Source organism: Triturus cristatus, chromosome 3_2 (genome assembly GCF_964204655.1).
Source record: "Triturus cristatus chromosome 3_2, aTriCri1.1, whole genome shotgun sequence".
Classification (NCBI taxonomy): Eukaryota; Metazoa; Chordata; class Amphibia; order Caudata; family Salamandridae; genus Triturus; species Triturus cristatus.
The window spans coordinates 521,807,985-521,824,458 of NC_140584.1; the positions used below are offsets into that span (position 1 = coordinate 521,807,985).

The 16,474-nt window shown below is 41.2% G+C and overlaps 1 protein-coding gene across 1 annotated transcript in view; it reads right to left on the bottom strand.

Annotated features, from left to right (window-relative positions):
- Positions 1–16,474, bottom strand: part of PPFIBP2 (PPFIB scaffold protein 2) — a 1,154,531-nt gene that overhangs the window by 24,197 nt on the left and 1,113,860 nt on the right. The window contains exon 30 of the mRNA XM_085648219.1: positions 12,494–12,559. Within this exon, the coding sequence (XP_085504345.1) occupies positions 12,494–12,559 (66 nt within the window). The remainder of the gene's footprint in view (positions 1–12,493; positions 12,560–16,474) is intronic.

Here is a 16,474-nt window from a genome sequence, read left to right on the forward strand (position 1 = left end):
AAGTGTTGATCTGATGGCCCAATATTCATACCTGGTACCAGTCTTTGAAGTGGGGGGATATCCTGGCAATCCTACATCTGGTTCTGGAAAGTTCTTCCCTGTCCCTGCCCAGGCTCCAAGTCTAGGGTAACAAAAGACTAGTGTTTGGTTCCTTTGTGTGTGCTGGAGGCAAGCCCTTTGAAATGTAAGTGTTTCCCAATATCTTTGTTGAAGTAATAAATCGGTGTTAGTGGGATAGACCTGAAAATCATCCCAAAATTCTGTCAATACTAGCCTTATCTATGCTTCTGTCAGGTATTTTAGTCACAGGATCCTCTGTGCTACTGTCTTACACAAAATAACGTCGCTAAAGCTTGACTTATAATAATGGAGTTCTCTTGTGGGCCATACTCAGACTCAATACAACACGGTCTTCATCCTGCGATTTTATTAACTGGGTGAATTCCAAACTCCAGTGTAAGGGTCAGCAGAGGAGTCTCATTCCCCTCCACTGGGATAAATCTAAGGAAGTTGTTCTCCTTAACACTCAAGGTACTCAAATTGCACTGACCCCAGAGTTCTGCCCCATGTAAGGCTGCTCCCCGGGCCTGCATTTTGTAATCTTCAATCGCTGGGTTTACTGGGGACCACCTGGCATTTTTTGCCATTCTGATAATGGCCCCTACTTGATGGCTAGCAATTTTGGAACTCTTGGTTATCTGGGACACCCAAGATCCAGAGTCTGCCAATCTAACAATCTTCACCTTATCCAGCCCACTTTAACCCTCTGCTGTCATCTTTCACTAATTTCCCTTCAAACTTTACTAGAGGGGGAGGTAAACACTACTAGAATATTTTGAACAGAATCAGCTGTTTGATACATTTTAATCAGGGTTACTAACCATGAGATAGACTTATTCCACATTGACTGACATGAGAGAGGAGGTTAAGCTCACACTTGATAAAAGCCAGCAAGCTTCCTAATATTTTCAGGGAGCAAAGGCAGGGGTATTACTTACCAAGTTGACAGCGAAAGGTAAGTGCTGGCCTGCTCAAAGTATAACCCTGGCATCCACGACCATCAGGGGCCATCTCTGGCCTCAGGGTTAGTGCTCCCACGATGCACGAGTCCAACACAAGTCCAGTCACAATTAACATTCTCTTCCATGAGTGAACATAGCAGGCACAGTTGTCTCTGTGGGTCTCTCAGTTTCAGCAGATGCAGTACTGTCTTTGGTTTAGCCTCTCTTTGATGGGTCCATGGAGGGGCAGGGTAGTCCTATTGTCTTCTTTAAAGTCCAGTAGTGATCGGAGGACTGTGTGCCAGAGGTGCCATCTTTATGCTAACTTCACGTTTATGGGAGGGGAAGAGTCTGCTATTGGGGTAACTATTCCCCCAGGGCAGCCCTTCCTACTTTACATCACTTCCTGGGGGTTTGGTACAAAACAATCCCAGATTACCCTTCTCTGCCTGATTCCAAGACGGCTTAAGTCTTCTTCTCTTGCATGGAGCTCTAGACACACCCTTAGGGAGTACCCAGCATAATGAACCACTCGTCCTGGAAAAACAGAACTTCAATGGGTTTTCCCTATCTGGAGGTGATGATAGTCAGGATACCTACACAAAAGAGCTGAGGGGTTTCTTTGTTTCCCCAGAACCCGCACACCACAATTAACAGTAGATCCTGTTCCTTGCATTTTCTAGGGTCTTATTCAAGATCCCATTTAGACGAGGCGCCAGTTGGCCCTTGTCCACTGAATAGTTTTCCAGATACCTCATTGGAGGACTGGATATTCCAGGTGAGAAGGCATTTTTTCTTTTGGAAAAAGATGGCACTATCACACACATTTTAAACTGATTTTAATTAAGTTGGGCAAATTGTCCATCTTAACCCAATAGGTTGCTCCCTTGTGTCACCGGGTCCTGAAGAAGACCCGCAGTTGGGGCTCTAACTGGCCCCTTTATCCTTTGTCTGGTCTAAACGTTGACATTTCGCAAAGCCTGGATTGGATTATTCTTCCATAAAAAGGGATACTTTGACTGAAACTATTACCCGTATACATTGAGATCACATTTATGATGTACAAATAAACGTAATGGACAGGCTTCTATATAATGACTATGTTTTCTGTATGACTTCTTTCTTTCATATGCTAATCAAATTTCCTACAAAGGCGCTCTTTTTTAGCACCTTCTCTCTCTTATCTTTCTATCTGGAGCAACTGTATGTATATAATGTATGTATACACTCTCAAGTTGCATATAAAAACTCATGCATTTACTTCTTTTTGTGTGATAAGTATTAACATTATTGTATACTCTTTTCTTTATTGAAAGAAGTAATTCCTTACCCCTACCTCAAGACTGTGGAGGTGGAAATTAGGATTAGCTAATTAGTTTAGTCTTATCTTTTCTTTTGGTCTCTCTGATTGGAACACTGTTGTTGTGCATTACACAAAGGAGTGAGCAGGCTAAGGTGTGACTGGCATTCACTAAGGTGGTAACCTCTTTGGAACTGGGCCATCTCTGGCCACCACCCGGTAACCATCCTGCTGGAGGAGGTCATATCTCCTCTCACCAGCAGTTCTCTTTGTTACCTGCTAGTGGAAGTGCTTCACACCTGCGAGCAGACTGTTGTCTCAGGTGACAAGTGTTGTAGATAGCCAGAAAAAGGGCACCAGCGGTTTGGGCAACAAAGTGGTGACTTTCTAAATCACCTTTTTATTAAAAGTTGTCTTAAATCTGATTTCAGCAGCCAGTTGAGTTTAATATAATAATAATTTTGATACCTTGGAGTACTATTGTAGGTAGTCCCAAATGCAAGTTAGAACTTAGAGCGGTGGTTAGTGTAATTCCATGTTAGCCAATAGGGCTACCTGCCTTACTTCAGTGAAAACCACAATTTTGTGTTTTCACTGTCAGGGCTGAACACAAGAAGAAAATTGTCTTCTTTTTATTATCGATCAGCCTACCTTATGGGATACCAAGGCCTTCCCTAGAGGTGACTTATTAATATTAAAAAGGAAGGTTTCGGTTTGGTAAGAGTGTCTATTGTGCCATGCCAAGTAGGTAGTTTGGGAGCAATCAGATTAGGCTGCTGTGGCAGGCCTAAATCACGTTTTAGAGTGAAAAGGATAACCAGAATACAGGATAGACAAAGATCAAGAGCAGGAAACAATACAAGGGAATAAGGGACCGAGTCCAAAGACACACTACACTGGCACTAGCTCCGGGAACAATATAGATAGCAAGAAGACAAGAAGAAAACTAGGGCAAGGAATTATGATCAGGGTTTCAGAAGTCAAGGAGAGGAAATCTGGAATCAATAACAGGCTGTACCCAACAGGCGCTGGGACAAGTAATACCCTGTTGGTATAGGAAAACTTTAACAAGTATTCAGAACATGAAATTCAAGAAGGTACCCAGTAGGCACTGGAAGAAGCAATGCTCTGCTGATACATGGAATAAACACAGGAATTCAAAGCCAAGTCAGAACACTAAATCCTAATAAAAGAACAAAAGGAAATGCTGCCAACTCATCAATTTTATGGTCAGAAGCCGAACAGGGAAAACACAGATAACAGGGTAGAAAGGAAAACAAGAAACAAAGTGAAAGAATTAAACACAGAAGAAACACAAAGCACAAAACAGCATGTGGCAGCCATAGGAAATCAGAACACTGCAAAATGCAAGTACCAAGAAACAGGATTTGCCTCAGGCTCTCAAAGACTCACCAATGCAGGCAACTAGAGTGGTAAGCAGGAGGCCATAGTAATGGTAGTTAAAGAACGAATTCTGAATGTAAACACCAGTCTTAAATCCCTCCTTCCAGCTCACACCCACACAGGGTGATTGGAACACAGAACAGTGTGAGCTAGTTGCAGCACAGTGCAGGTGAGCAGTTCAAGTCCCTCCTCCAGCTCTCTGCCTGATGGAGTGCATGGAGGTTTGAGTAAGCAACAAGTTGGGAGAACAAAACTCTAGAATGGAACATGGATTGGATCTTGTTTTGTAACATGGCAGGAATTCATGCAAGTAAGTACCTGGGCATGTTGGATGTGCTAACACAGAGTTTGAAATATAATAGGATTCACCAAAAAGCTCCTTTCCAGCTCTCGGACTCTGATAAGACCTACATGTATCATAAAGCATTAAGAGTTGATAAGCAAATCCTGGAATGGATCTGATTTCGAAGGGTATTTGTAAAGTCTGTGAACGAACATTGAACTACATCACAGGTTCCAAACTAGTGTTCAAAATGGAAGCAGGCTTACAGACATTCTTCAAGTAGTGCCACCCAATGGCAGAATAGGAGGATCCTGACACTATACCCCCTCAAGGGTCTTCTCTCTTAACCAAAAGCAGAACAATATCCATTCAACTGTGAAAGTACTTTAAGATGGTGCAGCAACAAAATAATCAGGCATAAGGCTCTAAAAATGGTTTCATTGCCTTTCCAAATATGCATTGAAGCAAAAAGATTCAACAATAGCTTTATCTGAACAGTAGTCTCTCTCTTCAATGGACTTTGCAGCTTTCTCAAGCAGATTCACTTGTGGAGCCGGCACATTGTTCATATGATCTTCCGGTCTGCCAGTGTGATTTATGAAACTTCTGGCATGAAATCACTCAAAGATTGAGTGTTAGAAAAGATCATCTCTGTGGCAGAAACAGAACTTACTTCTGTAGCAGAATAAGCAGGAACCAAGATTTCAGCAGAATGATTTATATGCAAATCTTCAACAGTAACAAGGTCAATGTTCAGGGCATCACTGGGAGTACATTAGTAGGAACAGGTTTTACTATAGGCAGTGCAAAACCTATGGTCATGGACAAGAAGTACTTGTATCTCAGTTTATTGATGTACAGCATTGAGCAGCATGATTCTAAGAACCGTGAGATTTTGAAACACAGGATCAAAAGTACTGTAATCCATTTTGCAAGAGCCAAGGTTTTTTCTATGGGAGTATGTTTCATCAGTCTCTACTAGCTGGGTATCTATAATATGTTAAGAATTTTATATAGTGTCTGGTTACTCTATTCAGAGAGTCCCTGTACTAGGATTCCTAGAGGCCACAAGAGTCCCTCAACACGGTACAGTATTCACTTAAATTTGTCTGGAAAACCAGGTTTTGAGGTTCTTCCAGAAAGTGACTTCTGAGCACTCCAGTCTCAAGTCGAGAGGGAGAGAATTCAAGAGCTTGTTGGCTAGGTCGCTGAAAGAGCTACGTCCCAAACGTGATCTATTTACCTTAGAGACCATAGTCAGTGCTGTCCCCGAGGATCTAAAGCATCTGTTGGGACAGTAGAATTTAATCAGGGAAAATAAATAGCGAGAACCTTTCAGATTTTGAATTTTGTGACAAAAACAAATTGCTTTTAAGGAGACTCTTTCCTTGGTAGTGAGCCAGTAGAGTTTAAAAAAAGCTGAGCGAGTGGGAGAGTATCAGGGGACGTCCAGGAGCATATGTGCAGCAGCATTTTGCACCCACTGGAACATTGTCAGCCTGCCCTGGGTATCCCCAAAGTAGATCTCTTTACAATAGTCCAGCCTAGACACCAAGAGAGACTGGACTACTGTCTTTCTCGAAGAAGCCCCAAGACCTTACAGAGCATTTTTAGTATTCCAAAGCAAGTCCCGGCAAGAGCAATTGTCCGGCTATCAAAGGACAGGTTACAGTCAAACAAAAATCCAAGAATTTTAACTCTTGGTTTTAGAGTAGGTGGTGGGCCTAAGTCGTCTGGCCACCAGGCAGAGGACTAGATTGAGGGTTGTTTCCCCACCACCACCACTTCAGTTTTTTCAGTGTTAATTCTCTGGTAAATGAGATGCATCCATCATCATATGACACTATCTTAATGCCATGCCGCTTGACCACATCAGCAAGGGGGCGCACATATATGTTGAATAAGGTTGGACTAAGGGTAGAGCCTCGTGGCACTCCCTGTTGCAGAGGGAAGATCTCAGAAGTGCATGGCTGCTGAAGCACCTGAAAGGTGGGATACTCGAGAAAATCCACCAACCACTCAGAAGTGCACGGCCCCTTCCACTGTATTGCCACAGCTGTTCCAATAGAAATCCATGGGACATGGTTGTGAAGGCCGCACTCTGATCTAACATAACCAACGCAGTTGTCTTGTCCTCATTGGCAATGAGTTTCAGAGAGACTGAAGCCAGCAGAAGTGTGGATTGAGTACTGTAATGTGGCCTGAATTCAGACTGAGTCTCATGCAGAAGCTCCTTCTCCTCGATATATCTCGTCAACTGCTGATTGACATACTTTTCTGCAATTTTAGCGAAGAACGGTAGCAGAGATATGGGTCTAAGATTCTCTGGCTTGGACAGGTCTAAGGACAGCTTTTTAAAGACTATAATGAATGAGTTTTTTGCATTGGAATTGGAATGTGGCTCTGGATTAGATCTGGAACCTATTTCCATGTACCAAAACTTATATTTATGAACCAAAACAGGATTTATACCAGTGCTTAGTTCTGTAACTGTAGCAGAATGAGGCACAGAAATTAAGGTCATAGAAGAGTCAATAGCAGTGTCTGTAGAATTAGCAACAATAAAAGCACCAGAGTGAATCTCTTGAGCATGAAAGAAAGTGTATTTCACATTAATATGCAATTGGAAATCTTATTCAGCTCTCTTTATGGCTTCACTGGCCGGATACTCTTTCTGTGAGGATCAACTGAACAGTATTTGATACTGTGGAGAAGAACGTAGCAGGACCTACTGCAAAGTAAGGTTGACCAGCAAGCAGGTAGGTCCTGGTCCCCTCTCAGTTCTCTGGGCAGGTTTTGGCTGAACATTTATCAAGTCAAACGTTTTGGATTTGGGCTATATGGGTACCTTCAGCACTACTTCCAATTGTCCAGGAATGGAAGGGCACAACTTGAAGGTGAAGACTCATTCAGGCTGGATCCAGGTGTGGATTAAAGATGGTTAGCGTCTTTTCTATCCCTGAAGCTCTGATCAGAAGGCCAGCCAGCTAGCCCTTGGAGTCAATCTGGAAGTCCAGGGTTCAAGCTGAAAATCGGGTCTCAGGCAACAGTTCTCTGAGAGAAAAGGGCAGGCTTCAGGCAGCAGGACAGTCCTCTTGGTGCAGCAAGGTAGTTCTCCGAAGTACATAGCAGGCCACAGGCAGTAGGGCAGTCTCTGAGAGTCCTCGGCAGGTCCAGAAGTGAACTGAAGAATGGGTATGAGGGTCCCAATTTTATACCTGGTACCAGCTTGGAAGTGGAAGAACATTCTAGAGTTTTACCCCCACAGATGGCATTGGAATTTCCTGCCTTCCTGCTCAGGCTACACTGGGACTGGTGTCACAAAAGGCTAGTGTGAAGATTTTGTTTGTGTGCTATAGCAGCTGCTTTGAAGTAAAAGTGTGGCTGTGCACAGCTCCGCCTCCTCATCCTGCCAGGATGGTCTATTCTGCCAACACTCAGCCCCTCTAGTGTGTGGCTGTCTGGGAGGAATATACAAAGGCCAACTACACCTAGTCATGTGACCCAGAACCTAAGCTGCAAGGGCCAAATGGTTCAGACAAAAAATATTCAAGTTTCTAAGAGTGGCATTTTCAGAATTGTGACTTAAAATCTTACTCCACCATAACAAAGGATTTTAAGTTACGATTCCTTTGACACCAAACATAATATTTCTACCTGCTCCCAAACAAAGGTTATCACTTATTAAATGTAATAAGGAAACCCACTGTTATACTATGGGATAGGTAGGCCTCACAGTAGTGAAAAACACTTTTTAGCATTTTTCATCACCAGGACCTGTAAAACTTAAAGGTACAAGTCCACATTTTTAAATAAAACGCACCCAGCCCTATGGGCTGCTTAGGGTCTACCCTAGGGGGTGACATATGTAATATAAAGGGAGTTTTAGGTACGGCAAAAGGTTTGTTTGCCAAGGTGAATCAGCAGTTAAAAACTGCACACAGGCTGTCATTGCAGACCATGATTTACGGGGCTACTGAAGTGGGTGGCACAATAAGTGCTGCAGGCACACTAGCAGCAATTCATTTACCGGCCCTAGGTATATAAGATACCACTTTACTATGGACTTAGAGGGTAAATTAAATTTGCCAATCAGGTGTAAGCCAATTTTATCATGTTTGAAGAAGTGAGCACAAGCACTTTAGCCCTGGGTAGCAGTGGCAGAGTGCACAGAGTCCTAGAGCCAACAAAAATGAAATTCAGAAATCAGGAGGGGCGGTGGCAAAAAGTTTGGGAGAAGACCATAATAAGACTCACAGGCCTTACACCTGCATTAATCTGGGAATGTTGAGTAGAGTTCTTATCTCATCTTGCTTGACACCAATGCCCTGCAATTACCTTCTTAACTCTTTTTGCTTTATCTATTTATCTTTATCTCAGCAGATTACAATTTTTGGAGAAGACTATCAGCACTTTACAAACCACTGAAATACATTATTTAAATGGCACAAACTTTGTTTTTTACCACAATCCCCATCTCATGAGCAGAATGTGAATACATTTGTGGGCCATTAAGGTAGTGAGGCAGTGTTTTAAAACATGTACAATCTTCACACAACTGCTCAACCTGAGTGCATTATAGCCTTATTAAAAAAAGAAATACTTCCCACATGCCAAGCCCTTAAAACTATTTTTTTAAATGATCTAGGTAATTCAACTGGCAGGGATAGGGAAATAGAGATCCATATCTTAGTATGAGCTGGGACTGTGACCCTGTGGGAGATAATAGGTTTAATTCCATAATAAATAGCTTGAGGTCTAAACATAAAATATGTTGGAAAAGCTGTGGAAAATAAAAGAACATACATTCTGTTATGATGCCTAGAATCAGTTTCCAATAAGCAACCCACCTGCTCAAAAACTAAACGCCTAAGATCAAAGTGAATAACAAGTGATAAAACAGTGATCTGGCTGAATTGATCATCTACAATATCATGAGGTGGGGATATCATAAAGCAGTAAAGCATGCATAAAAGGTGACCCTACACATCCAAATTTCACTTCAATAATTGTCCATACTAAAAGTGCTGAAGACCTCTCCAAGAAACATTTTGAAGATCTGATGGGCTCCTTCATTTCTCAGATATTCAATGACTGTTAATGTATAACGTGCAGCTCAATACAATAATCTTATTTATCTTTTATTCCACAACCTCTTCCTTTGTCATTTATGTCCTTCAGTCTCACTCTGCAAGAAGAAATTATGTAACTTGGCCACAAAACCAGTGTCAAACTTCTAGTGGGACCATGTCCAGCTACATTCATGAAGCAAGTTCTCCCATCTACCACATATAATGTTATGAGCATGATTAACAACTCTATTCTCGGTGGAATAGTTTCTAATTCTTTGAGAAATACAATATTTACCTTCCCTCCTTTCTTTAAACCTACATTTACTCTACATTTGCTGTTTAACTATCAACCAAGTTCATAACCTGCTATGCTATATCCAAGCAGAATCCTAGAGAGAGAACTCGCCAGGCAACTGCAAGATTACACGAAGCAGCACTGCACCCTGAATGATTGCCTGTCTCAAGTCAAGGCTCTTTGAGCAATACAATCAGGGCTGACAAATATCAGAGATTACCTTGATGAAGGCAACAAGGCATCTCAGCGAAAATTCAGTAGCTGATCCAGAGCAGGTTTTGCAAACTTGGATTATCTTCAAGTGAAATTTAGCAAGTTCAGTTGGTCCTGTGTTTCTTGAATGCATGCTGCAGAGTCTGCTTTCATAGCTAAATAAGGTTTCAAGGGGGGAGGAAAGGGTAAGCATCATGGAGCTGGGATGTTTACAGGAAATGCCATTGGTGCAAGCTTTTTGTGGCTTATTTTATTATATTTTTCAGGTCTTGCCTAGAACCATAAGTTTGCCATTGTCTGATTAAACTATTACTGCAGATGGTTAAAGTACATTCTCTACAGCTCCCGTATACCAATTGTGTGTTGAAGTAATTCACTGATGTATCTGCCTCTTGTGGGTTCCAGCTTGGCCTTATTTCTGACAGTGGAGGGCTGTTTATTTGTAAAAATATTTGGCTCAATGTGGCATTGTACATAAGGGGGTGGAGTTGCACTATGCCAGCAGTTATGATCTAGTGGAGGCTTTGAAAAGGGGGGACAGGTGTGTGGGTTATTATCTTTCATGTTATAATCCTTTAATTTAACCATTGAGGTTCAGGTTGTAAACATATACCACTCATCATACCACATTGGCCATTCCATGTTGGACTGCTGAGTTACATTTAAGTATTGTTATTAAGGGCAAAGGCGAAAGTCCCACATGTAAATTTTAGTTGGATTTTGAGAAAATAATGGATGCCAAGATAAAGGATGTTGCCTTGGTAATGAAGTGAGGATCAAGGAATAAGATTATTCTTAGATTTCATGCATAAGGTGTGATGGAGGTGGTGGGAGTAGTTCATAATTTTCGACGTTGAACAGAGCTGTTTTGTGAAAATGCCCATCTGCCCAAGTCCCACAATCTAGTCCCCAGAGATAAACGGAATAACGCATCAATTCCTTAGCACACGTTAAGCAGTTAGGCCAGATCAGCAAGGCAATCCACATAGAAAATATGTAATTGTATAACCAAACAACAATAGTTGAAAAAAACCTCAAAGGCCTGCCCAAGATAATAAAGTAAAAATATGAAAACAATGTAATAAGACAAACGATTGTCCAAAGATTTGAAAATGGTGAGAGGAAATGTGAAAGCACAATAAAATAGATGGGCAACTGCTTATACAAGAGGAAAGTTAAGAAAACCTTTGCAAAATAAGCTCTTTCCTAGGTGTAAATCTGTGGTGTGTAAAAGGGGTGTTTGCGGTTTTAAATGTGGCAGGCTTTCAGCTGGAACCCAATTCAGGAGGTAGACGTAATAGAAGATGCCTTTGGCAGCAGTGGCGAACCTAGATGTGAATAGCTCAAATTTGTGGCAGGGACTTGCAGGTAATTTAGCTCCCGCTTTAAGATGTGAACCCTCAGACAATATGAATTTAAACCTTCCAACAGGACGAAATCAAAGATCTGTTGGTGAATCATTGGGTGCTTCCACCAAGGTGATGCCAAAGCCGCAATCATATTTAGCAGGCAACCAATTTTACTAGGCTGCTGCCTTGAAGATATCAAACACACTATATGAAGTTAACAAGGCAACTAGCAAAACTGTAGTGGAAAAACTCCAAGCAAGCGATGCAGCATTTCTGAGGCAGGAGATTGATGTTGGCTTGAGAAGGGGCACTTTGAATCTGTCCATGCCTTAAGTTAGATGATGGTAATGGTTCAAAGATATACCAGGACTCAAGGCAGTGTTCTTCCCTGAGTTCTGTGTAATATTTTGTTCATATTGTTGTGCGCCTGCCCTATGTTTTGTTGAGTGATACAGTCAGTGTGCTGTAATTGAGTGTTCTGTGTGACACTTGATGGGAGTGAGCTAGCTATCATCCTATCTCCAAGTAGGATGTTCGGGAGATATCAGTTACTGCATTGGTCATTATCCTGTGTGATTAACTAGAACAATCTATGTAGAAAGCCGTGGTCCACCAGCCAGATAGTATTGTTAGTGCAGCATTCCAGCAGGGTGCCCTCATGGAGTTATCATGCCCAGGGCCAATGCCCTGTGCACCAATGCCCAGCATGGGTCGCTTGCTCTCTAGCCTAGTTTGCTAGCTTGGGCTTGAGTTTCCCCCTTAATGTGGCAATGTCATAGTCAGTAACATACTAGACCCTCCATAAACCTTTATGGCGACCTTGGAAAGGCTTTCCCTACCCGACATTCCTAATGTTCTGATACAAAGCACCACAGCTCAGCACATATAGAAATGAGAGATCTGAAAGTCCCACTAAATCTCTCAGGAACTTGAGCTATGAGAGGGAGACCACGAGGGTGAACTGGTGCTAGTCTAGCCAGCGGTTTATCATAAATATTCTTGCTTTAATTAAAGAACGCCCTGAAATGAGATTTAAAAAAATCATAAATCTCAAGCAGATCTCACTTAGTTAATGTGTGTACAGCAGGAATCTGTCCGTAACCTACAGGTCACAGGTGTTGATCTAGGTGACTCCAGTAAAGGTATATAAATAGTAGTTAATCTTAGTTGACGCATTACTAAATAACTGCTGGATGTTTCCCACCTACTTTCCATTTAGACATTAGCTAAATTATGCAGCACTCGGATTTCCAAAGTATTTACATTTTCTTGCATGACTGCTCCAACGTTTGCCTCTTGTGAAGTCAAATGAATTACTCTGAGTTAATTTTTTTTTAATCCAATTAACTATGATGCCATAACATTTTATTAATAGAATATTTCTGTTAATCAATGGAAACATGTTTTACAACCCTGTTCCACGCCACCGAGTATAACAATTTCTATACCTCAATCAATTGTGCTTTATTAGCATGAAAGCGTAAGTACATTAACAGAATAAATTACACTCTAATTTATTACGTTAATAGTGACATGCTGCCACTTTTGATTAAACAGAGTAAAAAATAATACATACCGTTAGGTTGCTGATGCCTTGCGAGAAAGCCCCTATTTGAACCACAGTTCCTTCTGAATGCTCCATCTGTAAAATAATTTAGCAACCAAATCAAATGAAACAGTCTCTCCAGTTATTCAGCACTTTCATTAAATTTTACACACATCTTTAGCTGTAATTAGGGAAGGAATTTTAGTTTTAGTCGAAATATATTCTTACCTTTATGCATTGTGTACAGTACAACCACATTCAAGGGTCTGTCACATGTACTCAGTAGACATCCCTTGTCTATGACATACTATGTGTCGCTTCATTAGGATGACATTCTGTAATTATCAGAGGCAAGGTTACTCTGGATATTGGTCATGTTAAACAATAGGGAAATAATGTGACACACATTTGTTGATGGCTGACCTTGGGGTTGTGGATATCTGTGGTGGTAACCTAAAAGGTGTGGGTGAGCAATATAGACCTCATCTTACTACTATGATCTCTCAATAAACACTTTATAGACACTTCCCTCTTCTATCCCCCCATTATCCTTTCCAATCTAACTAACAGACTCACATGTCCACTGCTCAACTTAACTCAAATTTCAATATACTAATCCACCACTAATCCTTTTTGGGTTCCGGAGTAACACCCCGTCAGGGATAGTAAGCGCTATATAAATACAATTACATTAGAATAAAATGGGACATGTTCACACACCCAAGACAGATGTTTGTTAACTTGCATTACCTGCATTGCATTAGCTTGTGTGTGAGCGTGTAACATTGAGGCGCGCAGGTAGTTAATAGCGTGCAAGCTTAGACATGCAGTGGCTTTTACTTGTTCATATGGAAGTAGAGTTATCAAGGTTTGTCAGCCATCTGGTTTGAATGGCAAGCCCACTAGGCCCAAGGCAATCTCATTATTAGTATTAATTTATGTGAGGATGCTCGTGTGGCACCTAAGTTACCTAGTATGGGCACAGACTGACTAGGGTAGTTGTTGCACATTGTGCCACAGTGGACATATCTTGTGGCACGTCTCTTTAGTATGTGCTTAGGACAGATATCACTTTGAGACATACATAGCTGGTAATGGGCTTGGGCTGTTGTGCAAGTCCTGATTGTGCCCCTACTACGTGTGTGTTGGGTATTGCTGCTGGTCCACACGTTAATGATCTCACCACATTGTCTGGGAGGAGAAAAGGCAATATAGACCAACATGTGCCTTTATTGTCTTTGTGTGTATGCGTTTGAGGATAAAGGTACATTTGCCTATCTACGAGTAAGCCCTAGGTCAGATGTCTCTTGTATGCAGACTCGGCGATTGTAATGTAATGTTCTTTGTGCATCTTACCTGGCCTCACAGTAGTTGTCTCCATAACAGGCAGGCCTTGCAGTTGGTGAGGATGCATTGTGGAGAGGAGATGCTGGTCGAGAAGAGATATAATTTGGGTCCCCAACAGCCATTCATATGACCCATATCATCCTGCCATTTTTATGTGCCCTATAGTGCACCTCCACCACCCATGCATTCACCCTATCCATGAATTTCTGCCACATGCCTCCTTGTGTGCTCCACTGATGGTGTATGGAGGCAGACCATGTAGTTCACCATACTGGTCAACTATAGAGTGGGCTTCAATGTCTGGCTCCACCCCAGTGAAGTTACACTTCCTCTTGAGTTGAATGATCTGCAGCCTGCAGGGTCTTGCAGGACTATGAGATCAAACAACACACAACAAGGTAAAAGTCCTGGGTGTGGGATGAAGATTTGTGCTTCAAAATGTGATTGATGCTTGGTGCTAGTGATTTTGGTCAGGTATAAGATGTTAACTGTTTCCTTAATTTTAGATACATAGGAGCAGGAGTGTAAAAATACGTCAACGTGTTTGTTAGAGACATACATGACACACATCTGAAATGCTACTTGTAGTAACATTGAAGTTGAATTTGAGGTATATGTCTATCCTCTCTCTAATTCGCATAGTTGAAGGGGCTAGGGAGAAATGTATCAACAGTAGTAGGTAAACTAATCACATGCATGTGTTTCTGAATGTATTGATATTTCATTTGTTAAAGGTATTTGTCATTCCATAACTGATAATTCTGCTAGATGCCCTCAATTGATCCTTTACCTCAGTAAACGGCTCACCTTTAGTCATTGATCTTGTGAGATTATTCAGTGTTCATACATGTTTACATTTTCAGTACTCTTAAGCGGTAAAATAGCTCTGTATAAGCCTAAAAGATAGGTCAGTCTGGCTATCCTTATGCGAGTAACCAGGTGTAGGCCTCGGTTCATACTCCTACAGACATTTCAGTTTGTGTGCATTCTATAAAGGCACTATTTATGATTATTATTATTCCAAATAATTATTTGATATTAACACGTATGTGGGCCCATCTTTGGATTTCAGTCTGTGAGAAATTAGCACTCACACAACTATGTTCAATTCACTGATTAGGCAAATCATAAACTTCGATTTTAAGCCATTTTCTCTCTTTAGGTCTTTAGTCCTGAACACTTACAGTAAATAATGCATTGCACAGATTGTAGGGTTATCATCTTCTCCTTTTTGTGAGCGCCTAACTTTGGTATGTAACTATGAGGCTGTAGGAAACAAAGGAACTGGGGAGTCCTAATATTTCCATTGTTCCTACTTCGGCCTAAAAGTATAACTTAAGGTCTAAGATATGTTTCTGGTCCCTTCTGTGTATAAGCGGCTTCATGTTAGTTTGGGTTGGTGTAATAATGAAGTATTGCAAGTAGAGACAGTCTCAGTAGAGGCCAAAGACTGTGTAGGGCGGGAAACATATGAGGAGGAAGCAGCTTGTGACGAAGTTGTGCATGGTAGACAACTAGGAGGATATTTTATGTTATGAACTGTGCATTTCAGATAAACTAATAGGCAGAACAGGAGCACGTGGAAACAGAAGGATAACTGAGGCAAGAATAAAGACACTTAAAAGAAACAGGGTTTTATATAACGCACCCAACTGCGTAGATTCTCCATTGCCTCATTGAAACGTCACCTTTGCTCTTTCCCTTCTTCTGACCTGCCTCTGATGCCACCCCTGCTCTGCCGTCCAAGCTCACTCCTGGACCAGCTTGTATTTATTTAATGGCGGTTTTATTTATTAAGTCCAAATTCGAAGCTAAGGGAAGTGATGGGGAAAAAAGATAGTGCAAGAGACATTTTAAAACTTCAAAAAACATAACAATTCGCAGAATATGGATGCAAGGCACCAACACCTGCGATAATGAAGCAGATAGGGGCTATAATGAAATTGTATTCAAGATTTGAGACTGGATCCCAGCCCACAAAAATGTACTTCGCAAAAAGTATAGTTTATAAGCAGGAATTGAGCAATATGGACAGTAGTCTCTGAAAAGCGTGAGTCACTAACATTATACATTTAGTTCAGCTCAGATTACGTTTGTAACATGTACAAGTGAGAAGATAGGTTGGGCTTTATATAGACCGTAGGCAGAATTGAATGCAGATCTATGGAGACTATCCTGTAACACTCAACGAATAACAACAGGGTTACAATTGATGGCGCTTAAATTTCACCTATAGATTTAGGCATTACTAAATGACGAAGCTGCTTTGAGTTTCAGACATAAGCTGCATTTAAAAAGTGGCACGCAGACATTAGGTGCATGAAAAGTGAAAACAATGGATGAGGCCTGCTCAGATGCTTTCAGTCTAATGAATAATGTCCAACCATGCTCAATTAATTAATTCATGGTTGATTTAAATGTGTTTAGTTTAGATTTGACCTCACTATAGAAGTACATTTAATTTGGAAAATGTGTTTTAAACTTTCAAAGTAGCATATATATTTGTGCTGAATTAACCCACATTTCAAAGTGTAGAGAAAAGCTGAAATACACAACTAGTTTAGTTTGCTTTGGAAAGCTCACTGTCCATCCTTGAGATAAAAATGGAATGCATGCCTCCCGCTTCTCATTCTTCATGAAAGACCTTTCTTATAATTTACTGTG